Raw genomic sequence first — 26,748 nt, 5'->3', positions numbered from 1 at the left:
CATGCATATGCTTTCATGGAATTCATGACACCAAATGACTGACGTGACGAACGTTCGTCCTGGTTGGTATCTCAGCGTCCGCCGCCAACAGCTCGTTGTCCTTGAGTCGTTCTACCTCACTCCTCATCCAGATTGCAATGGCGGCGATGTCTTGCAATCTGCTCGGTTGCAAAGCTCAACTGCATCTTAAGCCTGTCACATTCCCTGTCTAACCGGGTCCTCTCAGCTTCTACGTCGCGTAACTCGTTTCTCAGGTTGGTCGTTTCCGTTGCCCTTTCAGTGCCAAACAGGCGGGATTCAGCAAGCTCGGTTGATCGTTGACGGACTTCGTCAGCTTTTTCGTCTCTCGCACGGGTCAAGTTTGCTATTCTGTCGTTTTGCTGGAGAACAAGTTGTCGCTGTATGTCAAAATTCCGTTCGGCACCCTCCTTGGTCCTGAGGGCTGATTCACACACTTCGGACTTTCGTGCAAGCTGGCTGCGCACATCCTCGAGCTCGCGCGCAAGGGTTTCGGCTCTGTTGTCTCGTACCGCCTGCTCGTCTTCGAGTTCGCGAATCTTGGAGATCGGTTTACCTAGGTAAATGTTGAGGGATCCTAACAGGACTGTAAAGAGGATGATGGCGATGATGATTCCGAAAGATATCCACAGCCCGACCTTTTCTCCATCGGCGTTCGACCACCTTCGTTGGAACACGTGCGGATGTTGGGGCACTGGAGCCATGTTCGACACCGGGACGATGCCAATGAGCAGAATCAAGCACCCGTCAGTTCTTTCGGGCGAAGGTATTGTGAACGACAACACATCAGGCTGAACACCTTCCAAAACACTCAAAGACTCGGTCGAGCGAGGAGTCTGCCTGGGAAGGCAACTCCGGTAAGCCACATGCAAGGTTCTTGGGTATATTTAGATTTCAGCCCAACACTCAAGTCCCTTTGACATGTTTGTGGACCTCTTTTGACTTACTCGCAGACCGGGCGTCAACGGTGTCCAGGACCGGAAACCTTGCCAAGGCCTGGCTTTTGGTGGTGGAGACTTTGCCCGATCATGGGACGGTGCAAGGCTGCAAGGCAGACTGAGTGGGCGTTTCCAGCCCGATGCCATCCCTTGTGAACCTCGAATGTCTTCTAGCCATCACTGCGGACAAACCTGAGAGCCCGTCGACGTACTGATTCACAACATGTCTTCGAATGGCTTGCGTGGAATAACATTGCGCTTCCAGGTCCATCAACCATCAGGGGTGTGCAAAACATCGACGACGGTTTCACTCCTGCTGCTTTCGCTCTGGGTCCCGCCAGCGGTATGCAGTCTCATCTGCGGCTCAAGCATCTTCCGACGCAGATTCTCTCGCACCAAAAACCAGTCGGAGGAGCGCGCTGGACATGTCGACAGATTCTACCTCTTTGTGTCCTTGTTTGGCAGCTTTTTCTTCCAAGCCGTTGTCGTCACTGTTGCGCAGGGTCAACTTCTGGCCGATGACAATCCAGATAACTCGATCTCGGATCTTTATTGGGTATGGTTAATCAGACCTATGCCGGCAACATTTGTGCTGTTCATGGCGTACATCTGTCCTGCGCTCTACCTCGAGAGCGCACTAGAGATGCAATGTGTGGAAGGAGTGTTGGGCATGTTTACGATTGGCATCTACGACGATATTCGTAAAGGCGTCAGGGGAGCTGATATCCTTCAGCCCGGGGTGAAACATATCCGCGATGGAGCCAAAATGGGCTTCGCCTTCTGGATTCTGTCCTTTCTCGTCGCCTTTGCGGTCCTCGTTCTCCTCAAGATAGGGATGATGCGCGGGAAACCTCTTGACGGCACTCCAATCCGCCTCTGGACCGGATGGAGCATCATTTTCAACATGATCCGGACGATCGCCGGCTTTCTGATATGGGCTGGTGTTGCCCAGGTTGACCAACAAGTTTTCTGCCCCAGCCTTTCCGCAACAGGGGGCATCGCTGCGATCCCCTTCGCGAGCGCCCTGGTTGATCATGGCTGGAGGGCTTATTTCTGTGTGGTGGATGGTACAACCATGGGCCCGCTCAGCTCAGTATGGCGGTTAGTGTCGCCCTGGCTACTTTACAAAATTGGCTCGCACTACGCTAACTTCCACCACCAGAGCCTCGCTACTACCTTCTTATCGGAAAGCACCAACCGACGAAGAGGCAAGCGGCAATGAAACCACACCAGACACAAGGACCCGGGGATCACCTTTGCGCTGAAATGGTTCAACATTCATGTAGCACCCTGTTCAGACCTGGGCTCAGTGTACTTATAGGGTTCTGTCGAAGTCTCGCCGCAGGTCGCGGTCTCCAGATCAAATACAGGCCATTTGGGCATTGCGCTCGAAGGCTAGACGAAGAGTGCGACCTAAGGAGGCCATATGCATTTCTTTCCGTACACTACCAGCGTGGTCTGGTCCCTTCTCATGTCCAGGACTCGGTGCCAGATTCACCTGCTTCGTAATCAGGATCCTCGCTCCATCCTTCTTCATACATTGAATCTCCCTTCTGGGGGCGTGGCACCGTCGCGATGACGCCTTTCGCCTCATATCTTTTCCCGACCATCGGACAGCCGGGTATGTGCCTGTACTCGTACCTCCCGTTCTTGAGCGGAAAAATCACCTTGCATTTCCAGCAAAACTTGGTTCCACACCCAACCGATCCAGCTACGTGCAGAAGTCAGCAAACAGTGGTCCGGCATGCGGAAGGTCTTTGAGAAGGGCTTGGACGCACACTTAACACACGTCATATGCGTGCAGCCTCTGATCTTGTGGATGAATCGGCGACAACCCTTCTTGGGACATCGCTTACACTTCTTCCGTATCGCAGCTTCCACTTGGTCGCGTTGAGGATTGAGCTTGTGACTCTGTTCGCAGGTCTCCCCACGGTGGCCAATCTCTTTGCAGAGAAAGCAGCTCAATTTCCCACAGCGAGAGCACGCCCAAAAGGGATCAGAGTCTGCCACGTTAGCAACGGTGTAGCCAACAGCAACAGGCCCAAGTAGGCGATACTCACTTTGGACGTTGACTATCTGCCCGTTGCCGCACGAATTGTCATGGCAAACCCGGTACTTTGGGTTCCGGGATAGAGCTTCGAACGTCTTCTCTTTGTTGTACCTGCAACCACTCTGATGAGTGTCTGTCGTGGATATAGATGGAGGAATGAGACACCTACGCCCTGAAGACCTCTGAAGAGACAAACTTGTCGACATCCCTCGGAGTCAACTCTTCGTCACAACTCTGATGTGGACATTTGATCGACCGCCATTCGCCTGCGTTGATGCGTCCCTCGAGATCCGCCCTGAGGCAGTCGCGACATTGGACTGGATCATGCTGACATTTGTCCGTCGTCTGAAGCTCCGAATACTGCTCCGGCGTGATCTGCTCGCAATAACACACCTCGCATTCAAATACGCGATGCTTGTCAACCAAGGCGAGGTATCTTCGGAGCAAATCAGCCCCTTCACCTTCTCGACGTACGGTGCAGTACGTACCTCTCAACGATAGCCGTCTTTCCCAACCTGCGGACCACATTGTCTTTCTGAACCAATGTGGACCGTCGGCAGCCCTTCTCGAAGCATTGTTGTCTCCGTTCTGTGATCCTCTGTACCAATTCCGCGTCGCAGTCGAAGCAGACCCCAAGCATGTTGTCCGGGTCGAAGTTCGGAACATGTCCCGCAGAACATGTCACAGCTGATAGTGCAAAATCTGAACGCATCAATGAAGTCGAGATCTCTTCCTTGTCGCACCACATGCATTTGAATTTCCCTTTGGCGAGGAATGAAGTGTAGAAAAGCAGATTGATCTTCCAGTAGATCTTCCAGTCGTCGGAACTGTCGCTGTCCGCCATAGCAACAATCGGGTCGACAATCAGAAATCGCTGTCAGCGACGTGTACTTCGACACGAAAGATCAGTGCCCTCAGCCAGATCGATGTTCCAAGGTGTTCAGGAAGCGCCCGACGCCCAGTCCGGCAGTGCGCCTCGCAGCCCCCCAACGCAATACCCAGTCTTGGCCCCGTTGCCCGAAACAATAGTGGCAGCCTCGCAGAAGGAAGATAGTCGGACCAAAGTCCAACGCCTGTCACTGCCTCGCCGAAAGCTAGTGATGGCTAAATTTGTGACGCCTTGGGGCATGAGGCTGACAGACATTGCATCTGTTTTTGCGAAGTGCCTTGGGTGAATTCCACCTTGAATCACATAAGGGCCTTCCATACCCTCTGAGCTGTAACATTCAGCCTGTCCAGGTTCTACCGTTGACCTCGGTCCGCTGTCCTCCTATCAGCGTATTTGGCATTGGCAGAGACCGCTTAAAGCACCAGGCATAGTAGCTTTTCAATATCAACGAAATGGCGGACACATTCGGTTCGATCAGGATCGTCACGCAAGACGGGTCCCACGAGCTCGAAATCAAAGATGTGCCTCGTGCGCAGAGGTTCGAGAATTTCAAGAGTCGAGTGGCTGTTGAGCTAGGGCGGGCTGAGAAAAGATACGTCAACCCGGGAGACCTTGACCTGTTCGTTTTCAGCGAGAAGATGGAGGACAAGGGTATGTTGCTGTGATAAGTCGACTCAGATCCTGTGGCTGACCCAAGAGACAGATCGTACTCTCGCCGAGTATGGCATCAAAGACGTACGCCCCTCCAGACCCCCCTTCGAGAAGCCACAATACAGGCATGTTGGGAGGGCTCAGGGACCAACGGGCATGACACTTAGACTGACCCTATCGTGAATGATGCAGGGCGCAATCGTGACTCGGATCGACCATTTCAACGGTACCAACCGTCGGGCTCCGACCAATTCTACTCCCAACCTCAACCCTGATCAGGCCAACCTCCCACCATACCCTGGCCCTCCCACTGGTAAAGCCCTGGAAAATGTCTTCGTCAAGCTCGACCACCGAACGATCAATCTGCACGGTCTTACCACCACCAGCACGATTCAAGAGCTATACGACAAGCTGAAAGAGGAAGCCAAGGTCAGTCAGGCCAACACGGGGCTGATCTTTGGGAGTAAGGAATTGAGGCCCAATCTGAGTAAGTGCTGGTTGTGGTATTGTTTGTTGGTCAAGGCCAAGGGCTGACTTTGACCGCCGTCGCAGCTTTGAGGGACGTCGCCATTGACAACGTGAGTAACCTGACTTAAGCTCCTTCTCTTCTTCCATGTTCACATCAGGATCGGCAGCTGACCTGCCCATTTTGACGCTTTAGAACAGCACGATATTCGTCTTTGACAAGCTCCCAGGCGGCGGATACTGAGGTGCGCTGTCGTGCGCTGACATGCGCTGTATTGCGCTGTCATGCGAGTGGAAATTGGGAGACCGTCTCGCCGGTGCGGGCAACACTCGGAGCGTGCGAAACAACGCAGTGCGTGGTGTTGTTACAGTCATAGACGTGGAAGAGAGATAGTAGATACGAGGACTCCCCCATTCAGAGGGAATTCACGATCAAGACGGTTCACTACCCACCAGCTGTACCCCAGGTCATTGTCATGGTCATCGTCCAACGAAAGACAGGACTACCTGGTGTCGCTTGATCTTCTGTCGAAGCGGCCTCCAGCTGTGACTACACGTTGAAGTCCCTCCGGCATCTCGCTGGGCACGACACATGGAACCCGGGCAGCGTTGGGTCAGAGAACTCTCGTTGCATCGTCCTTTTACCCGCCTGTCCTCGTCTTCCAATAGTGCAGAAAGACTTGCGTTCCAAATGAAGGCGTTGCCAGACATTGAGTCCACTCATGCTAATCATCACATGTTCTAGTGAGGTGAAAGGAAGGCTGCTGTTTCTTCATGCTTACGCCAAGTTGGTGGCCAAACTCGCCAGGCATCGTGCACGTGACCGTGGAACATCAGCTCGATCAGGCAACTACCTGGTGACTTCACGTGCCTGCGCTTGGCCGTACAGATGCCTTCACCCACCGCAATCCACCGTAGCTACTCCTCCATACCTCCCGCCCGTTTACATTTTCGGCCAGTAACCAAACACGTTTTCGACGTCACTGAACAGGATTCAAGCTGGAAGAAACTCTTTGGCCTGAACACGAACAAAGCTATTGTAGCACAGAACACCCTCAACCAATCCACGTCTGACCTCTTTGTTACCACCTGCGCACTAGCACCCTCGACACGCCCTCATCACCACTCAGCACTGCTGATTTCCCTCGCATGAGACCAAATCTCCAAGCGACGGGCTACACCGATCCTCTGCTCCGAACCCAACTCACTCGGGACCCCGTCAGCTGCCATATTTACGAACCTCTACTCATTGTGCCCGCTCTGGGCACGCATCCTAGGCGCCTCATCTGCCCTTTTGGCGATAACTGTTGACCATACAATTGCCCGCCACCCCTCACCAACCGATGCACGAAACGCCTTGTACACCACTCACGAAACATGTCTGGAATATATTCGGTCGAGGATCTGTTAAAGCTACGAGCGTCGCCATTAATATGTAAACCTCCAAATCTGCCAGCGATTGAAGAATGGATGGGGTATGGAGCACCCGACCAGCCACGGAACTAAAAGCAAGAGGATGATAACTGACATTCAGCCAGACCCTCAGAACCGAGCGGCAGGAGACCTGTTCCACGCACGAGCAAAGATGAACCGCTCATGCAAACTGAAACGTTTCAAAAGAGGCCGACACTCCTTGACTCCCAGCGACGAACGACTACCGGTACATCAACCAGATACATGGCCATCGCGATAACTGCTAACAGAAAGACTTGCAGACCCCGATCGCATCGTACTTGGCCCACCACGCCGCTCCTTCGCTTCGTCTAGTGCGCGCGCCGCCGGCAGGGCACAGGATGCCGCAGATGAGAAGGATCGCACTACTTTTGGCGACAGGACGAAGACAGGCGAAGAGCACGAGCGACAGCACGAGCGAAGACATACCCAAACAAATGGGCGTTACGCCAACCGCCAAGAGAGCGAAGATCCGGAGCCCGAAGGCCGTCGTGAGTACGACCGTAAGCCAAAGTGGGCAGGAAGAGATCGGGGTGATCACGACCAAGACAACGATCAAGCTCTGGAAGAACCGTCGCGTGGGCCCAGACGAGATACACTATCAAGAGCTAAGCTGTCGCAGTCATGGTTTAGAAAGGACATTGGTGACGCTGAGGAGGACAAGGCCCCAGACTGGCGTCGAGATCGAGGTAGAGACCGTGACTGGGATCGGGACCGCAATGCCAAAGCTGAGGCGGAGCCTGAATGGATGGACTCTGCTGAACCCGAGGAACCGTTCCAAGCCCGCACCCAAGAAGACTTCCAACGGTGGAAAGAGCGCATGAAAGCTGGGGGCGCAGCACCTCTCGAGAAGATCGAGACTGCTGTCGCCAGCCCACCACCCGAGGAGAAACCTTCAGCCAAGCGAGTTGTCTCGGCCGAGCCAGACGACTCGATGGACAAATTCTTGGCCAGGTTCGAGTCCAAAGCTACTGAGCAGAAGGCTGCCGTCGTCAAGCCGCACGGCAAGAGCAAATTTGCCTCGCTTTTCAGCCCTTCAACCGAGCAAAACAAGCAGGTCGAATTTCCTTCCCAGCAGCTGCTCCCACCTACAGAAAGACCTTCGTCGGCTGAAGCATCTGGCCCTGCTACTGATGCTGACCAGGCCGGATTCGCACGCATTCTGGAAATGCTTCAGACGCGTAGCAACAATCCCACCCCACACAGTCAAGAAGCACCAAAGCCGAGAACGCCACTCTATGCTAGAGCCTCTGAACAGAGAGCCGAACCCGAAGCGAGGCCCCCTCAGCTCGATCTGATCGCCCTCCTGGGTGGTGAGAGCGAGGCGGCACAACAAAAGCGGCCAGATCAGGACCAACCCGTTGCCCCACAACATCGATCGATTGATACCGAGTCACCTGTTCCACAATCCGTACACACGCGACAACAGCCGAGCATCAACAAGGATGAAGTTCTGCTGAGCCTGCTCCGTCAAGCGAGTTTGGCACCAAAACCTCACCCACCACCTCCAGCGGGGAGTGGTCTTATGTTTGGATCAGCGAATGATACAGGTAATCGGCCTATCAATTCCCGAGGAGTTACCGTTTCACCCATTCAAGCAGAACAACATGCCTTTCGAGCAGCTACTCGAGGATCGATGTTCGACGATTCGCCCGTGTCCATGTATCCAAGTGACCAGGCTACAAGAGAGCAGGGCACAAGACGGCCAACCAACGGTACTCAACCATCGCAGGAAGATCTTTTGATTTCATTCCTTCGAGGCCAGCAGACACAGCAGAGACCGGCGCAACCCACACAACAAAGTGTGCAGGGTTATCCCCCTGGTCTCCACCGACCTCCTGGGTTGGACCAGCTACCGCGACAGAACCCGAATTGGGTCGCTCAGCAGGCGCCAGCCCAACAGCAACCACCTCGCCAGCCATCGCTTCCTCCAGGGCTGGCTAACATTCCCCGTAGCATGTCAGGTGCACCGTACGGACAACCGCAGCAAATCCCGATACAACAAGTTCCACAGCAGCGGCCACAACAGCCCCAACGCAAATATACCTCCGAGTCAGCCATGCCTCCTCCAAACCTACCCCCCGGCATGTATCCGCCTCCAGGGTTCATGAATGCCGGTCCGCCCCCGGGCTTTCCTGGTGGAATGGGAAACCATCCGGCCGCCAGGTTCGGGGTTGACCCAGGGCCGCAACAACGCGCATTCATGGAAATGTATGGTGAGGTTGGTGGTCGTGGATTGGGATTGAGAGGTGGTGCCGGCAACGGTGGTATGCCACCCTATCGATAAGAGAAGATTTCGGCAGCGTCTCATTCCCGCGACTCATTCGTGGGAGCAATCGGCGAAAAATAACCCCCAGGTTGACAGGGAACTGCGGGAGGAGGGCTGCAATGGACACGATCCCAGCTCGATGGGAGTCCTGCAGAAACAGTGGACTGGACAATGGATGATACTTCACAGGCCGTACCGACGACACGGTAGTGGCACCCCTGTTGTTCGACTAACAACGTGGGAGGGACGAATGGAAGGGGCTATCGCCAAAAAAAAAGGTTGAAGAATGGCGGGGAATATCGCGCACAACACACAGCACGGCTTCCGGACAGACAGGAAATACGGCAAGGCGAGGCAGTTCGGGATAGAGGCCTGTGGTTGATGGAGAGTGAGTTGAACAAAAGGCGACCGATAGAGTGCCGCGACGCCATCAGAGACAGCAAATGAAAGTCAAATGCGCTGAACACGTTGCAGTACGCCGCACAAGGGCTAATTGAAGTGCAAATTACAAAACTTGACTCTGCCCACATTGCTTGTCGTCGGACGGGTGTCTGGCTCCTAGCTAGGGACTTTAGGGTGCACGAAACAACTTCCTTGCCGTCTACTTCTAATCGGCACTCGATCAATATACAGTGCCTAAGCTTGGTCTCGACTAGGACCGTCTGCTTCCTGTTCTCATACTGTCCACCGCTGTCTCGTCGAACCTGTGCAAAAGGTATTGGCCCTATATCGTTTATCTCGCTAATACTGTAGCTCGATTCAAAGGACATAATGAATTTACGAGTAGAGGACTTTAGGGAGACACCTTCTGTAACGCTGGAAGTAGTGCAAAGTCACACGGAAGGATGGAAGACGCGGTTCGGCGGCGCAACGTTGTTCCGTTCCGCAAATGCTGGCCTTGTGTGACTGGGAAGGTTACCCGACAGTTGGCCTGACAGCGCTAAGGGGTGTCATGTACTGTAGCCCGCTGTATAAAGTACTGTATTGTTTATGGAGTCCGCTGTAACTATACAGTCAGGCCGGGGCCCAAGACCCCTTTGAATTCATCCTGTCCTCCGAAAGAGTCACAGTACTACCTGTGGGAACACCACTCGTGCTGGGGGGTACGAGCTTGTGAAGACCAGACCGACCCCTTTCCGGAGTACTGCCTCGTATTTGGACGGGAGGAGGTCTTGATCGGGAGGGAACCCTGTACGGCCAAAAGCCAGTCTCCGAGTCTGGCTTCGTTGGTTGCAGGCACACATTGTGAGAACGGCATCGCACTTGTAACCACTCGATATTGATGAACTTCGAGCTGTTTTCTTCGGCTGGACTCCTCGCGACCTCCACAGGAACGAATACCGGACCGACACCAAGCCCCCCTCCCGGGAAGTCACAAGCCACATCTCTCGTCCATCATCTGGAAGCGCAAGGCCTACTTACCGGTAAGAAGTCCTCTTTTTCATCCTGTTTGTCGGTCGACAGACACTCATCCTTCCGGAGTCCGGACCTTTGCCTGAGCAGTGCTGGTTTGGCTGCGGGCCATAAAACCCACGGCCTCCTCACATTTCTTCACCCCCTCTCATCGACTTTTGTGGCCAAACCTCGCCTCACGGGGTCTGGACCTTCTCCAGTGATCCCTGCACTGGACGCTGCCGCCGACAACGCCATGATCAGAACCGTCCTGAAAGATACGAGGGTCGTGGTTTCTAGAACAAAGTTAGGTGCCCAGGAGGAGGAGAAGGGACTCCAGTCGGTCAAACCAACACAGTCGGCCTCGAAGATGATGCTCTCGATTCATCAGGGCAATCCGTTGAGATTAGGACGGGTACTGATACTCCTCCACCTCCTCCTGCTCGTACTCGTCCTCTCGTACTCGTACTCCAACCCGAACTGGTACTGAGGCTGGCGTGTCGTCTTGACCAAGATAAGAAATGATAATTGACAAATAATGGATGATGGATGATGGATGATTAATGATAGAGCCATAGGATCTACCTAATATAACCTAATGTCCCAAGCGTTACTGTGGCTATAGAGTTGACGCCGGCTGCCGACGCCCGGCTGGGAGGTTCCAAGTCTGAAGTGAGCAGATAGGTGAATGACTACGGGGGGTGAGTTGCGAACGTGAGTGTGAGTACACCTCCTAATGATGAATCATCTTATACTCTAGTAAGCACAGATGTCAAACCTGAACCTGAACCTGAACCTGTTTGGCTAGGGGAAGCGACATCAGCAGACACGAGCCAAAGATATGAGTACATGTACCCCGTACTGAACCACCTTGACCTGGTGGCCGGCACAACACAATACACCGCCGAGGCTGGAGCACGAGGAGGAGGTACTACCGTTTGCCGTCGTGTCCTTTGACAACGATACAATAGTGAAAGAAGACATGACTCCTGTGCTTCGCCTTCTAACCTTTCGGTCCAGGCGAGGCTGACTGACTGAGCCGGGGTTGAGTCTGGATACACAGTACACACTCACATACCTAGGTACATACTGGACCTCGTGGCTGAATTTAGTGTCTGACCTGTGGGTACCTACCTCGGTGGGTATCTGACTGTGGTAGCGCTGTACGGTACATACAGTACATAACTCCACAGTCCTCGAAAGGGGTAACTATGTAGCCTCCCTGAATGTAAGCATTTCATGGATGTCCCTATAACAAGTCCCCTGTCTTGTTATTGCATAGTGGCTATTAGACAAACACGAAGCACTCGCGCACGCTACGTATCGTTCTCACTCTGTACAGGCTATCAGCTCTTCTGCTGCCTTTTGATCTTCTCCACCAGGCTCTTGACATCGCCCACGTGCTCAGAATCGCCGGTTGATTTCTTCCCGGCCAATCGTCCTTCTCGCGAGTCATCTCTTCCACCGCTCTGCTTCTGCTGGTCCTTGTTCTTGCGTTTCCGACCCTCATCCAGCAGCAACTTCATGTTCTTCGTGCCTTTGAAGCGCGGGTTCGTCGGGTCGATGGCGTATTCATGCGACGAGAAGAGGCGGGCGAAGCGCGGGTCCGAGGTGTCGACCTGGAAGTCATCTGCTGGCATCTCGCCGGAGCCATTGTGGGCAGCCTCGGACTTGGTCTTACTCTTGAGCTTGTTCTTCTTGCCCTTCTTGCGAGCTTGCTTCTCGGCGCGCTCGATTTCGCGCATGTCAAAATGTCGGATCTTGGACTTTCCTGGGACGCCGTCATTGTCTTCGACGTCGTCATCCGCCATGAGAAGTTCGAGCTCGGCGCGCTGTTTGCGGTCCCTTTCTTCTTCTGCCTCCCGCAGTTGTTTTTTCTTCAGCCGTTCTTCCTTTTTCAGTCTGTTGGACGTTGATTTGGAGTGCTCGGCAGATGGTTCGGCGGAGGCGAAGAATGGGTCGTCGAATCCTAACTCGTCTTCCTCTTCGTGCGCGTCTTCAACAAGCTGATCAGCGGTCTCTGTGGGGGCATCGTCGCGGTCTTCATGACCAGGGATTGCGTTCGCCGACTTCATCTTTTCTCTCCGTTTTTGTTTGCGTTCTCGTTCTTTGCGGACGTACTTTTCTAGTGTCGTCTCCTCCGGCTCGGGCGAGTTTTCGAACACAGAACGTTTCTTATCATCTTTGCTGGGATTTAGACCGGATGTAAATGTGATTTGCATGTCTCCTATAGGTGCTTGATCTTTGGTTTTGGACGGCTTGACGGGGTCGAGAGGCAGGCCCAGGAGAGTTCGCATCCGTTGGCGTTCGGCGTCCTTCTTCGACAGGCGTGCTGCGGGAGCGTCATCGTGAGTATTGCTTGTTCCGGCTTCAAGCTCCAATCCTTCCGAGGCAGAGTCGTCGGAATCAGATGCGAGATAGGCTCTGAGATCATTCTCATCGATCATTTCTTGCATGCCCTTCTTTCCCTTGGCCTTGCCACCCTTGAACGCCCGTGCCACGGCTTCTTTCCTCCCTGTGTCCTCCGCATCCCAGGTCAACTTGACTTTGCTGTGCTGCAAGGCGTCCGTGACGAACTCATTCGGTCGGTAATCATCGGGTATCCGCTCACACTCTTCCCGCGGAACATCTGTGCTAAAATCGGTGTCAGCCGGCACGAATCTCAGGTCGAAGAAGTTCGCAGTACGGAGGTATTCTGTTCCGTCGACGGCGTCGTAGATGTGTTTCGCCACAGATGGGGATGAGAAGGTGAGAATAGCGTAGAAATAGCGCAGACGTTCGAGTTGGTATTTCCGTAGGGCGGTTGCGTTGAAGTCTTCATCGCCATTTTGATTTTTGAGGATTGTCGCTTTTATGTCTTCGTCGGCTTCTTCATCATCGGACGTATCGTCATCAGCATTGCCCTCTTTTGCCGTGTTTGTGAAGATATCTTTGGGTGGTCCTTCCAATTCTTCTCTTTCGAGTCTTTCTTTGCCAAATTCGCTGGGATAGATGGTGACCTTGACGAGGGATCCGCCGGCAGAAGGTAGAAAGCTGGAGAAGACGGCCATCAGGTCCGCGGCGCGGATGTTGTCCCAGTCCAAGTTGACGATGGCGATGCGAGATGTGACTTCTCCAGTCGGCACCTCCTGCTGTTGGGTTGGGCTGACGTCGAGTTCTTCATCGACATCTTCTGCTCCCTCCTCGTCCTGCGAGTCTGAGTCGGTGGACGTGTCGTCCGAGGAGGTCTCGGCTTCAGAATCCGTCTCTCGCCCTTCTCGTAACGGATCACGAGTTTTCTTCTCAACCCTGCTCAACTCCTTCTGAACCTCGTCGTCATCGTCCGCCTCGTCACTCTCTGGCTCTTCATCCTCGTCAAACTCATATTTCCTCTTCAGCCTCTTCTTCTCCACGTTCGCTTCCAACGGACGTCCATACCGGTCAACTTTGGCTCTCTTCACAAAATCATCGTCTTCGAGGACCCGTGCGAACCGCTTGTCAAGTTTGACTTTGTTCTTCTTGCCGGGCAAGCGGTATCGTGGGTCGGATTGGATGTTTGCGAATCGAGGGTCTGTTATTCGTGAGCCGGAGGATGCAGCGCCTGCAGTCTTTTGCTTCTTTGCGGAGGGTACCACCATCCCGCCTGACCGTTGAAAGTGCACCACTGTGATAGACTGCGGCGAGCGGAATTGGAGGCGGAGAAAAAAAGTTCAAGGTTGATTCCCACCGACGAAAATGACGGTGGCTCTGTGGCGGGGAAGCTACGGGCGGCGATTCCCGCTGCCACTGGGGGCGCCAGGGTTTCAATAGGCGTGTCCGTGTCCCTTGCAGATGCCCAGTGGGTGACTCGAGGCTGGCGAGGGGAGCAACACGAGCTTCACTGCAAATTGCAGATGCAACGTTATATCAAAGCTTTTCTACGGGTTCTTTGTCCATCCAAGTCGCTCTCTACCTAGTAGCATTGCCGACCTAGGTCTGAGGTACTGTACAGCATAGTCCCCCGTGAGATCTGGGCACATTACTCGGGGACAAAGCATTAAATACATCTCTACCCCGCCTTGACTCGGATAGCGACATCACAATGCCTGTGGGCAGCTGCTTGATTACAGGGTGCGTCAGGCCAGCCTCAGACTACTTGAGCTCGAGACAAGAGCTGACTTGCGTCTGGCAGTGGCACGGGCTACATCGGCTCCTTCACAACCCTCGCCCTGCTCGAGGCCGACTACAAAGTCGTCATCGTCGACAACCTCTACAATTCGTCGCCCGAAGTGCTCAACCGGATAGAACTCATCTGTGGCCGCCGGCCTGAATACTACAACGTCGACATTACCGACGAAAAAGCCCTCGATGATGTCTTCTCCAAACACCCCGACATCGACAGCGTCATCCACTTTGCCGCTCTCAAGGCCGTGGGCGAGTCGGGCGAAATACCCCTCGAATACTACCGCGTCAATGTCTACGGCACATTGTGCCTGTTGAGGTCCGCCGCGCGAAACAATGTCACGAATGTCGTCTACTCCTCCTCCGCGACTGTCTACGGCGACGCCACCCGCGTGCCAGGCATGATCCCCATCCCCGAAGAATGCCCCCTCGGTCCCACGAACCCCTACGGCAACACCAAATTCACCTCTGAACTCATGATCACGGACCACATCACCGCCGAACGCGCAAAGGCCCAGAAGAATGGAGACGCCACGCAGGTCAAGAAATGGAACGCCGGCCTACTGAGATACTTCAACCCGGCCGGCGCTCATCCTAGCGGCATCATGGGCGAAGACCCCTCCGGAGTCCCCTACAACCTGCTCCCCCTTCTCGCCCAAGTCGCCACGGGGAAACGAGAGAAGCTGCTGGTTTTTGGCGATGACTACGCCTCTCATGACGGCACCGCCATTCGCGACTATATTCATATCCTCGACCTGGCAGCCGGCCATCTCGCAGCACTGGACTACCTCCGTACGCACCAACCGGGTGTTCGAGCCTGGAACCTCGGTACCGGCCGGGGTAGCACCGTCTTCGACATGATCAAGGCCTTCAGCAAAGCCGTGGGCCGAGATCTTCCGTACCAAGTCGTGGGACGCCGTCCTGGAGACGTCCTCGATCTCACAAGCAACCCCACTCGCGCGAATCGCGAGCTCGGCTGGGAAACCAAGAGGAAGATGGAAGACGCGTGCGCAGACCTTTGGCGCTGGACCGAGAACAATCCCGAAGGCTATCGACAGGCCCCGCCGCAGAAGTTCCTGGACGAGCTGAAGAAGAAGAATTAGGAGTCTCACTAGCAGATGGCCGCGGAGCAGGCCAGCAGAGACAGGGACATGCGGGTCTCCACCAGTGGGCCGTATTACTTGCAGAGATATCTGGCTCAGGTGGAGCCGCTCGCCCCTCAAGATGGAAAACGTAGGGCGAGGAAATGACAGGAAAGAGCTTGCCAGTCGGTGTGGCTACGAGTATCATCCCGGCGGTTGAATTGAAAGGAGAGAGGAAAGAAACAGACGCGGACCTCGAACCAGCCACAGAGACTGCAGACGGATGTAGGCATGTAGGGCGGTTTGGGGAGGAAGAGCCTGCGCCTGAAGTCTGGTGGAGAGGCTCCCGCTGAATGAACGTATGCAGATGAAATAGACCAGACGGGAACCTCAAAAGGCATGCATGGATAGATCCGCGTCCTGTAGCATTGGTTGAACGCCATGCGTAGGCACGCAGACTCGGATGACCTTGACCACCACCAAAGTTTTCAATACCAAGCTCGTCTATCTCGGTACCTCGATCATTATACGCCATAGCTAACCTCAAACGCGCTACAGCGGGTATCGACTACGATATATACGCACGTGAATTCATACGATCCAATCAACAAATGCAATGCATAGTCTTTGCCCAACGCCGCGATTCGTCACCTGTCATTCGCGGGTGAGACCAAGCGCTACGCTATATGCTCCCGCCATCAAGTCGAATAAGCGATACTCACACCCACGTTGCCCGTCCATCGTTTAATGCCACCCTCAGTGCCGGTCCCCATTCCGACTCCATTCGCCTCTAGAGATGCCGGCTTGACGGTCTCGCTCCCGTTGTTCGCGGCGGCATTCACCGTTGAAGCACCGGGATGATGCGCGACCGGGTTGACCGAGACGCCAACCTCGACGAGCAGGCTCTTGACCCGGCCGGTCCAGAGGGCTTTGACGTTCCACGTGTCGTCGACGCGGAACTTGAGCACGTTTTCCTCTTCGCGCTCCAGGCGGGACGTCTTGAGGGCACGCTCCGCGGGGTTGAACCAGTCGGAGGTGAGTGTGCGGGCCCAGTGGACGGGATCTGTCTCGGGATCTGAAAGGGCCTCGCGCTTCCGAGGGCGCCATAGCTCGCCTCCGACGACGTAGCGCGATTCCCACGAGTAGAAGTTGAAGTCGAATCGTGACGATAGGGCCAAGTGGGGTGTGGGTCGGACGGAGTAGGTCGACGAAATTGATCCGGTCAGTGGCGTGGCTGTGAGCGTCATCGTGTAGGGGAAGGAGGAATGAGGGACGTTCGAAGGGGTCAAAAGAGTGTGCCCTGCTGTGGAAAGGAGAGAGGCAGACGTACCCGCGACGGCTTTGCCCGTCAGAGCCGTTTGGTGGGGAGCGGGAGGTTCTGAGGGCGTAATGTGTGGTGCGAGGGTCGTGAAACGGAGGCCCGTCGAGAGGCCGATGACGTGGGAAAAAGGGCTGTAGTAGAATTCTGCGCCTGCCGACAGGAGCGACGGCTTCGACGCCAGCCGGTTGCGGTGGGCGGTTAGGGAGTCGGTCTGGGACGGGAGGAATAGTGTTCTTGGGCTGGGATCTTCTGTGCCGCTCCCTGCTCCGTCCGTGACTTCTTGCCGTGGAGCTGAGAGTGAGGGTACGTTGTCGCGTTGCTTGAGAGGACCGACTCCGAAGTTCCAGAGACCGCGCACTCCTAGCAGACCATTGTCCGTAGATCCTAGTCCTTCGACAGAGTACTGCCCGTTGTCATGCTGTAGGTGTGCTAGGACCGAAGCTGGAGGCGGACCAGAGTTGACGGTAGGCTTTGTCGTCGACTGGCTGTAGAGCGACAGCGAGAGGAGCGTCTCTGGGCTGACCCGTCGGGCATACAAGGCTGTTAGGACTGAAGGAGGGGGAAGAGCCAAAGTTGCGTGAAGCAGGATTGGTTTGCGCCCATCTTCAGTGAAATACTTCCTCCTATCCTTGTCCCCTTGCACGACGGGCACAGGAAGCCGTACTTCTCTATAGCCCTTCGTCAGGGACTTTAGTGGTATGGTCGGCGCTTCCGAAGGTACATGTCCCAGCGCAACGCTCGAGTAGAGGTATGATATTGACCCATCGATCTGTCCTAATGTCGAGAGCGTGTATGAGGACGCAAAGTTCGGTGTGCTCAGCGAAGAGATATGCAGAGACAAGGTGGATGGAGTCTGGAAGGAGAGTAGAGCGTCGGACGTCGCTGTGAGGGAGGAATAGCTGTTGTCTGGGTTCCAGTCGGTTGACGTCCCGAAGGCGTGGACGATGTAGTCCATGAAATCGATCATTTTGCAAGGGTGTTGCCTTAAAAGCGCGCCAGGCGCTATCTCAAATCGTAATGCATTGTGGGCTATGCTTCGCGCCTCCCCGGATACAGCCTGCTGCTGCTTGACGACGCTTGATGTTCCGCTTCACGTCGAGAAGCAGGCGTAGATGACAGCGCTTCAAGTGCCTGATGGTTCACAGTACCTAGCGCAAGATATACGGTGGAGTACTGCCCGTCTCCAGAAATCTTGTCTTCCCCTCCGTTAGAAGCTTGGGACTCTTGGAAAACCTTGTCTAAACAGCTCAACTCAGCATTCGAAGAAAAATACGGAGCAGTTTCATTCTCATCAATCTCTGTAATCACGTATGAGCCCTGGGGCCGCGTCACGTTCTCCCATGTACACAATGTGCGATTCGCAGCCTTCGCATTTTCTGTTGAACCGGTAAATGCTTCACTTGCGGGAAATTGTTTCCCAGTAAGCTCATCCAGATTTCGACCGGGGTTATTCATCACGAGAAACCTGTCCTTCTCAATGGTGAATATCTCTGATTCTGAGATGCAGCCTGATTGACGCCACATGGGCTACAATGGCGACAGCTCAAATACCGAGACTTCATCCCGCTTATTACCGCCAGACGCATCTTTCTTAGTGATTCCGCAACCGGACACGAAGGACTGCCTTTGAAGTTGGAGCATTTACTTGCCCAACGCCCAGAAGTTGAGGTTACAGTGACGCCACCGGGCAACGCTACCACACCCACATTCCGGTCACGCACCGACTCTTCCTCGGCTTGCACTCTACTGGATCCAGCCGCTTGATAATGGCTAACCCACGGGAACTTCGCGACCACATGCTAGATTAGATGCGAAACGCTGTTGCGATGGCACTAAGACGTGGGCCAGTGGAGGCCTGGATTGCCACGGGTGATCCACGCCAGCCTATCACATCTCATTGCCCTTATCACGCCATAGAAGCGAAGGGGAGCTGCAACAATAAGCTGAGATGGCATCGACAGATAACCTACCGCTTGGGATGGCTAATTCCAGATTCTCAGTAATTTGTGTCTAGCTTATAAGCTTGCAGGAGCCCGCAGGTCACTTTCAACACCCGGGCTTCATACCCTTCACCGCCCTGATCCCGTGACGTCCGTCTGCTCAGAATGGACGACAAGCTCGATCGCAGCACCTCTAAGACGGCGTTTCCTGAGGAGAAGTCAGGTTATGTAGGCGAAGGAGAGGAACATGGCGCTCGCCGTCGGTCGTCAATTCAGATCATCCACGACCTGATCGCTGAAGGTGAGAATTACACATGCCGCTGCCTCTCCGACTTACTGATATTTGTCCAGACCATACCCATGAGATCAAGCTTCGGACCATGTCATGGCAGAAGGCAGCTTGGTTGCTTTGCGGCGATCAAGTCTGCCTCGCCATCATGGCCCAGACATGGTCGCTCTCCGTGCTTGGTTGGGTTCCTGGCATCATCACCATGGTGGGCGCCGGTATCCTCTTCTGGATCACCTCCATCACGATGCACAAATACATCATGAAGCATCCTCAGATCAGGGACATCTGCGATTTCGGCTATTACGCCTTCGGACGCAGCCGTCTTGCCTACGAGTTCACGGGATTCATGCTGCTCACCAACAATATTCTCCTGATCGGCTTCCACGTCCTCACCGCGGCGAGGATCCTCAACACTCTATCAGACCATTCGCAGTGCACGGTAGTTTTTTCGGTCATCGGGATGCTGATGGGTATCGTCATGTCGATCCCGAGGACGCTACACCATATATCCTTCATGTCGATGTTCTCTGGTGAGTGGTACTTTAAACCACGTGTTTAAGACTATAGCTGACGAACCAAGCCTTCTGCATGGCCATTGCTATCCTTCTCTTCCTCATATTTGCCGGCATTGAGGATCATCCTGGATTTGGTTACTACGGGACCTACCCTGCCGCCGGAGAAGTGAGGACCTACGCCTGGCCTCTGCCGGGCACCACCTGGGTGAACTGTATGAACGCTGTCTTGAACATCACCTTCTTATGGGTGCCTCAGATCCTGTTTCCGACTTTCATCGCCGAAATGGAGAAACCACAGGACTTCCCGAAGTCGCTGGCGGTGTTGACCGGAATTTCGGCCTTCCTGTTCATCTGCCCTCCGGCTATCGGCTTCCATTACCTTGGTCAATACTCCACGGCGCCAGCATTTGGCAGCCTTGGGCCCGAAAGATTTAAAAAGGGCTCCTTCGCATTCGTCATCGTTCCAACTACAGTGATTGCTGTAATCTATTCTAATGTTACAGCCAAATTCATCTACTACCGAGTCATGGGGAAATCCCGACATGCACACAGCAACACCATCATCGGATGGGGCGTCTGGTTTGCCGTGACCGTCGTCATCTGGGTCCTCGCTCTTATCTTCGCCGAGGTCATTCCCAGCATGGGCGACTTTCTGTCTCTTCTCGGCGCAGCGTTCGACTCCTTCTTCGGCTTCATGTAAGTGCCTCGTTTGTCGCGTACATGTTGGATATCGCTAACAGCGGGGAATAGCTTCTTCGCCGTCGCGTACTACCACCTATACAGAGGAAACCTGTGGAATGGCTGGTACAGGTCCATCATGACGGTCATCCATATATTCGTCATGATTGTCGGCCTCTTTCTGCTGGGCCCAGGTCTCTACGCTGCAGTCAAGGCCATCATCGCCGATTACTCGGGCGCCACCAATCCGGCGTTCAGCTGTGCGGACCTTTCAATCTGAAAGTATCGTGTCTCCGCCAGGATAGATGGTAGATTGCAGGTTGACATCGATACCCAGGTAGTGTGTTCTGGTCTACGGACGAGATGACCAATGTATGCCGATATAAATGAACAATGATCCTTTGCCGTTGGCCACGGCATTGGTGATGCATTCCACTGAGATCAATGCGAATTTGACTGTACCAAGCCGTGGCTGCTGTCGTGGCTGACATCAAAGCTACAGTACAATTCACTCATAAGCAGTCAGTACCTATTCGATGGAATTTATCCTTCCGGAACATAAAGGTCAACGGAAGTCTTTGTGTCGAAACGGTGCACGAGCTGGGTCCGGACAACGTGCCCTCCCTTCCTCGGTAAGGTCAGCAATCTCGATTAGCACGCTAATATTCATACCTGTCTCCCTATGTACGCTCATACTTGTACGGTGTAGCCAACACAACCACGTAAAGTTACCTACGCAAGGGACTGACACCTACCACAGTACACAGTACACAGTAGGCGTGAAGGTGACACCAGAAGCCAATCCAGCTGATAACTCGTACAGAGGACGACAATCAACGCATCATTGCGCGAGTCCGTGACGTCCCAGCCAATCGTGCCTGATGGATGGCGGCGCCACTTCACGCACGCTGACTAACGTTAACCCGTCGATGTTGACCCGGTCACCCAGTCCAGCGAGGCCAGATACAAGGCCACGAGAGCATTGTCCGTACTCCGTGTGTGTGACCCCGTTCGAGTACGAGTCCCTCTATGTTCCCCACGTTTGGTCCCTCCCAGAGTTCGTACGAAGTACGTCGTAGTCACATCCCAGTATCCCCTCCTGGGGTAGTTTATTTTCAGCTCTCCCCACCGAGAACATACCATAGAAGGAACTACACATACACAGTATGCACCACCGATCCGCGTCGCGGCGACGACGACGACGATCATGCCCATCACATTCATCAATCGCAGCACGCACAACTTCCACCCTCCCACCGAATTGGCCGCCATCAACGCCCACCACGCCCACACCAGACACCAAAAGCGCCGCAGGGCAATCAAGGACGCAGCCCGCCGCCAGAACGCCCGGATCCTGAGCTACGTGGTGACGGAGCGGGAGCGGGAGAGTGACGACGTTGCCGCAGACGGGGACGCAGGCGCAAACGACCAAGTCTACTGGCAGCAGCACGCCGCCAACAGCAATACGACGGACGCGCTGGTTTTCTGCTTGCCGCCCTGGCAACGGCCTCGCCAGATCGGCACCCTCCGCGACGACCCCTTCTGGACGCTTCCCGTGGCGAACACGCACAGCGCCATGACCGCCTTTGACTACCACTTCCAAGTCATGTGCCCGCTGGCGCTCGGGCTGGGGAACTACAACCAGCGCCAACACCAGATCATGCGGCTGCACGTGCTCGAGACGGCCATGTACTGTTCGTCGATGATTGCGTTCGGGCTCGTCATGCAGAGCTTGCATGTACACTGTGCGGCGCGGTTGTCGCGCGAGGCCGTGCACCATGTCAATAATGCCGTGGGCGGGTTGAGGGCCGCGGTGGGCAATCCGGATCCGCGCGTGGGGACGAGTGATATTGTGTTGGCGACGATTTTTCCCATGGCGGTTGTGTATGTATGTGTTATTCTGCTGTTTTGGGGCGCAGGTGTTTCTTTGCGTCGTGCTCTGACTTTCTAACTCGCTAACTTGGAATACCTAGCGCATGTTGAATGACTATGACGCTTTCAATGCCCATGTCGAGGGCGTGCGGCGGATCGTCGCCCTACGAGGCGGGCTGGATAATCTGGGGTGGGAAGGATTCTTGAAGATATCGGCTGTGGGGTGAGTTCATGTCTGAGTTCGACTCCGCGTGCGAGCTCGCATTCCCTTCCCCTTCTTTTTTTCGGGCTGCAATGCGAATGATCTGCTCTGTCGGGCTCTATACATCTTCCTTGATTCTGATGGACTCCTCCATTTAGCATGTTCGAATCCGCCGACGTGCTCCGGCGCCAGCAAATCCAACGCCTGCGCGACGAAGCTCTCGGCTTACACGACCAGAGCCACGATTCCGTGCTGGAATATCCCTCTCGTGTGTCCATAGAGGCACTGCGGGTCAAAATCGCACGATATCCCGCCGGCGTCGCGGCCCTGGCTCTGAACTCCCGCCTGAGCATCCAGTTCCTCGGCTTTTTCGACATCTTTTACGACTGGTTCACGGCCACCATCGCCACGCCGGGGCCGCATGAAAGCATGACGGAGCTAGGGCACGAAATCCTAGGCACGAAGGGGCTGAGTTTCATTGAGCGCCTCCTGGCGGTAACGGTCCAGGCGTATATCAACTGGGTGGAGCGGACGAGACGGAAATGGACCAATTTCTCCAGCGAGCATGCGGTGGAGGTGCAGATTGGGGTGCTGATGAAGTCGGGACGGTCAGAGACAGAGGCCTGCGCAGATGATACGAGGGATGCCTTGCTGTGGACTTGTCTGATGATACGTGACACGACCGTGCCGGGGTCAGGCGCTCGCAGGTGGGCGGAGGAACAACTCAGTGAGATGGGCTTCGAGGCAGAAGGTGACCGGGAGCTGGAGGCGAAGGTGGCTGAGCTCTTTTTCGCGAGGCCAAGGTCCAGGAATGGAGAGTGCACGGCAGTCTTTCTTATGCGCGAACCCCCGCTTGGCTAGGAGAGAGCAGCTGCTTTCCCCATACGAACGAGCACCATTCCTTGACGTCGACGTCGCTGAGCTTCGGGATCTGGATACTCTCCAGGTCGTCGCAGCGCTGGTATTCGTCTATTTGGCTTAGAGTCTTTGTTTGTGCGGTCGGGAAGAAGGCTGTGGGTTCCTCATATTCGTACAGCATCAGGAATGTCCCGGTTGATGTGACCTCCTCCGTTCGTATTTCTGTTTCGGTTGCCGGTTCTGATCTCGAGTCGGGTTCTGTTTGTCTGCCCCACAGTGGCAGCGTTACTCCTGCAGGGCAAGCTGTCCACGTATGCGGTACGCCCGGGGCAATCGTCACGAGACTTTTGGGAGGAATCACGTAGATCGCTCCATTCAACTCCACCAACGCAACGCCATTGAGGACTACGATGCGCTCGGAGACAAATTTGCGCTCTGCACCTGCACTTGCAGACGCTGGAGCGATGTGCACATGTCGAGGCAGTCGGAATTCGGTGGTAAATTCGATGAACCCAAATTGTCCTGCGAAACTTCTTTTGGGGTTCCCGCCGGGATCGAGCTCATGCATCTCTACCGGTACGTCACGGAAGGGATGTTTGATATTGGCGCCCTCGCCATGGACAATCGTGCAGCCGTTCGGCAGGGTGATGCCATGGCTGTGGGCTGCTGATGATGATGACATCGCTGTGACTCACGAGGTCGAAGTTCTTGATGTGAATGTTGCTTTTACGTGTGTAGCGAAGCCCCAACGTGCCAGTCGAGCCGTGTGGTGTGGTGGGAAGAATGCCTAGAAGTCGTCTGGAAAGTAAATAGAGGGGCACTCGGACTTTCTGGAACGCGAGAAGCAGCTGTGGCCTTCTCCAATTGAGCCCTGCAATGGCATTAGCATTGTGAGTAAGCGGGCTGATTGAGTGTTTGGAGTCCTGGATGACGGTTTGTCCCATTCGCTACTTCGCTGCGACCCCAGGGCATCCATAACATCGTAGGCGTTGCTTGACCACATGAGTCGGAGTCCGCGGTCGATACTCACCAGGAAGATGTAGAGTTTTCTGGGACGCAATGATAGATAAAAGGACTGGCGATTTCCTTGGAGACGGAAGGGGCACCAAAAAGCAAGTTCGGACAAAGAAGTCGGTTTTCAAGTCACAAAAGTCTAGTGGAAAAGATGGCTCCTGTGGCCGTGCTCGAAGGTTGCCAGGGCATAAGATCGGTTGCGAGTGGTCAATACGAGGTACCAAGCATGTGAGCAGAAGAACAGGATGGTCGCAGCTGCGTGGAAGGACCACGACTCTGTGGACCGCAAAGTATGTTCGATTTTGCCCGGGAAACTTTTTGAGCAGGGCCAGCTTAGCTGTTTTAGCAGCTGAGATCCATTGGGCGAGTGAAGGTCCAGGACTACCAAAGCGAGGAATGAGTTTACTTGCGGTTTGAAGCATGATGGGGAGTCTGAGGACAGGCGACGGGGGCCAAGGGACGTTGGTCTTTAATTGAGCGTCCTTCTCGGGGGGAGTTGCCGTGCGCCTAAATTAAGCGTTTCCGGGGTGGTTGGCGGGAAGCACCATTACGTCATATCAGACGGCAATGAAACTGTTGTGACTGCTAGGTGACTGCTACCTAACTGTTAGGTGAAGGTGAAATGAACGCAAAGTGAATGAATTCATCCACACTAACTCACAGAATGAATGCTTTTCTGAAGCACAATTGAGCACATCACCCGTGAACTGGAACACACCCTATCACCTTCGTTAAGCTGGTCCACATGTAAGTCCTGATAACCTCGTTCCTGCGAAAAGTTGTCGATGATGCTAGTCGAGAACCTCATCTTTACCAATGGCACAGTCACTCACTGCTGCCACCACCACCCTTGAGCGACGGACAGTCGTCTCAGCTCTCATATTTTCCGCCCGACCATATGCGTCCAAACCATATCGAGTCCTGCTCTTCCGCCGCTCTGAAAAGGTTCGGACGTACCAGAGGAAGCTCGCACCTATCGCTGGCTCGGTCGTAGCAGATGACCAGAATCCGCTAGCTGCGGCATGGCGCGAAATAAAAGAAGAGACTGGTTTGGGACCACAACAGCTCGAACTATGGAGAAGAGGAGCCGGCTTCGAGTTTACCGATGAGAAAGCCGTGAGTGGCCAGCATGGCGGCAACTCCAAGGGGAGAATCTGGAAGGTCTGGCCCTTCGCATTCCGCCTGAAAGGGATGGTGCCCGATCAAGAGAACGATGTCAACAAGCTGGGATTGAACCTCGACTGGGAGCACTTAGGATGCGAGTGGAAAGATGTTAGCGACATACTCGATCGGAAGATCTTGGATGATTGTGTCCCAAGGCTAGAAATTACCCTTGGCCAGCTCTGGGTCGACCCGGGTAGTGTGCTACATCAAGGACTCGAGGAGCTCCGACTGGATCATGAACACGGTGCCAGAGAATTGGCTACAATGGCGATCAGGTCAATGGTCAAGATCGTGGAACATGATCGACAAGGCCAGCCACCCAAAGATACGAAGCAATGGTGGCAAAGTTTCCAGCGACAAGCGTTTCATCTCGCTTTCAACGGCCGACCCAGCATGGAGGCCGCCATCTCCGGTGCTGTGGCCACGGCGTTGAAAGACGCCAAGGGGTGCATCGATACTGGAGGGCAGAACCCACTTGACCGAATCAAAATGAGCCTGGAAGCGTATATCATACGTCGCAACCAGACATCTAAGCAAGTGAGTGACCAGTTCTCAAATTTCTTGCAAGACAGGTTCAAGAAAACTCAAACCGGACGAGCCGAGACAAGATCCCTCAAAATCTTAACCCTAAGTTTTTCATCGACCATCAAAGCTGCAATTCTACATGCCTTGGATGCCGACGAATCATTGTCTTTGGAACTGAGGATCCTTGAATCACGTCCTCTCAATGAAGGCGCAAGGTTTGCAAAGGTGCTAACGCACGAGGCTCAGCGACGGCGAGAATCCCAAAGCAGTGGCCTCTACTTTCACAACCGGTTACGTATAACACTGGCAAGCGATGCCTCGGTGGGGATCCTGAGCAAAAACGTCGATCTCGTTATGATGGGCGCTGATCGCATTTCAGAAGCTGGAGATGTCAGCAACAAGACTGGCTCATTGGCGGCCGCCTTGGTTAGCAAGTTTGTCACTAACGGCTCAGCTGACGTTATCTGCATCAGCGAGAGCGAAAAAATAGCTGTTCCTGGGACAGCGGAGGAGCACCAAGCGGAGGATAACGACGTGGAAGAATTGGCTAGTAGCTGGCATGTGGATCCCTCAGCAGCATGGGAGGAGATGGTAACGGTGCGTAACGTCTACTTTGAATGGTGTCCTGCGACTTATATCGATCATTACATCTGCGAGCATGGCACGTTATCGACGCCGGACATCCGTCAAAGGTCGAAGCAAACCTTGAAACTCATTGAAGAGGTATTCCCATCCGAGCATTTCTAAGTGCCAGCGTCGTCGATTCGGGCCCCATCTGGCACTATCTGCAAAGATTGATGGCCAAGGCTTGTCGCGAGTACAATATCTTGGCTTCCCCCGAATACAATATGGGCCTCCTTCATCGGCGCCATCTTGCCAAAATACCACGTGAGCGTCTAAACTGAAACGAGCTGTCCCAACTACAATCTCAATACGATCTGCACAGCATGAAGCGTCCTCTTGTGATGGGATCCAGAAAAACCCTCTTCTTACTTCTGGGAAGTCCTTTCTCAAATGGCGAATC

The 26,748-nt window shown here is 54.4% G+C and overlaps 12 protein-coding genes across 12 annotated transcripts; 7 read left to right on the top strand and 5 right to left on the bottom strand.

Moving 5' to 3' along the window:
• Positions 1–116: 116 nt before the first annotated feature.
• On the bottom strand, positions 117–722 carry G647_07945 (uncharacterized protein; the record flags this gene model as incomplete). Its single annotated transcript, XM_008732257.1, has 1 exon — positions 117–722. One exon carries the CDS (start codon positions 720–722, stop codon positions 117–119), a length of 606 nt encoding a protein of 201 aa, XP_008730479.1.
• A 457-nt stretch (positions 723–1,179) lies between these two features.
• G647_07944 (uncharacterized protein) lies at positions 1,180–2,221 on the top strand (the record flags this gene model as incomplete). The annotated part of the gene is made up of 2 exons (XM_008732256.1): positions 1,180–2,057; positions 2,119–2,221. The coding sequence occupies 2 exons, from the start codon at positions 1,180–1,182 to the stop codon at positions 2,219–2,221; spliced, it is 981 nt and encodes a 326-aa protein (XP_008730478.1).
• Positions 2,222–3,028: 807 nt separating this feature from the next.
• G647_07943 (uncharacterized protein) lies at positions 3,029–3,212 on the bottom strand (the record flags this gene model as incomplete). Its single annotated transcript, XM_008732255.1, has 2 exons — positions 3,029–3,117; positions 3,176–3,212. 2 exons carry the CDS (start codon positions 3,210–3,212, stop codon positions 3,029–3,031), a joined length of 126 nt encoding a protein of 41 aa, XP_008730477.1.
• Positions 3,213–4,347: 1,135 nt separating this feature from the next.
• On the top strand, positions 4,348–5,255 carry G647_07942 (uncharacterized protein; the record flags this gene model as incomplete). The annotated part of the gene is made up of 5 exons (XM_008732254.1): positions 4,348–4,546; positions 4,599–4,630; positions 4,739–5,033; positions 5,099–5,124; positions 5,208–5,255. The coding sequence occupies 5 exons, from the start codon at positions 4,348–4,350 to the stop codon at positions 5,253–5,255; spliced, it is 600 nt and encodes a 199-aa protein (XP_008730476.1).
• A 1,133-nt stretch (positions 5,256–6,388) lies between these two features.
• G647_07941 (uncharacterized protein) lies at positions 6,389–8,750 on the top strand (the record flags this gene model as incomplete). Its single annotated transcript, XM_008732253.1, has 3 exons — positions 6,389–6,486; positions 6,550–6,671; positions 6,727–8,750. 3 exons carry the CDS (start codon positions 6,389–6,391, stop codon positions 8,748–8,750), a joined length of 2,244 nt encoding a protein of 747 aa, XP_008730475.1.
• Positions 8,751–11,470: 2,720 nt separating this feature from the next.
• On the bottom strand, positions 11,471–13,741 carry G647_07940 (uncharacterized protein; the record flags this gene model as incomplete). Its single annotated transcript, XM_008732252.1, has 1 exon — positions 11,471–13,741. The coding sequence occupies one exon, from the start codon at positions 13,739–13,741 to the stop codon at positions 11,471–11,473; it is 2,271 nt and encodes a 756-aa protein (XP_008730474.1).
• A 443-nt stretch (positions 13,742–14,184) lies between these two features.
• On the top strand, positions 14,185–15,367 carry G647_07939 (UDP-glucose 4-epimerase; the record flags this gene model as incomplete). The annotated part of the gene is made up of 2 exons (XM_008732251.1): positions 14,185–14,213; positions 14,275–15,367. The coding sequence occupies 2 exons, from the start codon at positions 14,185–14,187 to the stop codon at positions 15,365–15,367; spliced, it is 1,122 nt and encodes a 373-aa protein (XP_008730473.1).
• Positions 15,368–16,044: 677 nt separating this feature from the next.
• G647_07938 (uncharacterized protein) lies at positions 16,045–17,634 on the bottom strand (the record flags this gene model as incomplete). The annotated part of the gene is made up of 1 exon (XM_008732250.1): positions 16,045–17,634. One exon carries the CDS (start codon positions 17,632–17,634, stop codon positions 16,045–16,047), a length of 1,590 nt encoding a protein of 529 aa, XP_008730472.1.
• A 1,138-nt stretch (positions 17,635–18,772) lies between these two features.
• Positions 18,773–20,369, top strand: G647_07937 (uncharacterized protein; the record flags this gene model as incomplete). Its single annotated transcript, XM_008732249.1, has 4 exons — positions 18,773–18,908; positions 18,959–19,426; positions 19,477–20,107; positions 20,162–20,369. 4 exons carry the CDS (start codon positions 18,773–18,775, stop codon positions 20,367–20,369), a joined length of 1,443 nt encoding a protein of 480 aa, XP_008730471.1.
• A 927-nt stretch (positions 20,370–21,296) lies between these two features.
• On the top strand, positions 21,297–22,188 carry G647_07936 (uncharacterized protein; the record flags this gene model as incomplete). Its single annotated transcript, XM_008732248.1, has 2 exons — positions 21,297–21,977; positions 22,063–22,188. 2 exons carry the CDS (start codon positions 21,297–21,299, stop codon positions 22,186–22,188), a joined length of 807 nt encoding a protein of 268 aa, XP_008730470.1.
• An 810-nt stretch (positions 22,189–22,998) lies between these two features.
• On the bottom strand, positions 22,999–23,703 carry G647_07935 (uncharacterized protein; the record flags this gene model as incomplete). The annotated part of the gene is made up of 1 exon (XM_008732247.1): positions 22,999–23,703. The coding sequence occupies one exon, from the start codon at positions 23,701–23,703 to the stop codon at positions 22,999–23,001; it is 705 nt and encodes a 234-aa protein (XP_008730469.1).
• Positions 23,704–24,851: 1,148 nt separating this feature from the next.
• Positions 24,852–26,471, top strand: G647_07934 (uncharacterized protein; the record flags this gene model as incomplete). The annotated part of the gene is made up of 1 exon (XM_008732246.1): positions 24,852–26,471. One exon carries the CDS (start codon positions 24,852–24,854, stop codon positions 26,469–26,471), a length of 1,620 nt encoding a protein of 539 aa, XP_008730468.1.
• Between the last annotated feature and the right edge of the window lie 277 nt (positions 26,472–26,748).

Source organism: Cladophialophora carrionii (genome assembly GCF_000365165.1).
Source record: "Cladophialophora carrionii CBS 160.54 unplaced genomic scaffold supercont1.6, whole genome shotgun sequence".
NCBI lineage: Eukaryota > Fungi > Ascomycota > Eurotiomycetes > Chaetothyriales > Herpotrichiellaceae > Cladophialophora > Cladophialophora carrionii.
This window is presented reverse-complemented; position numbering and strand designations above follow the sequence as displayed.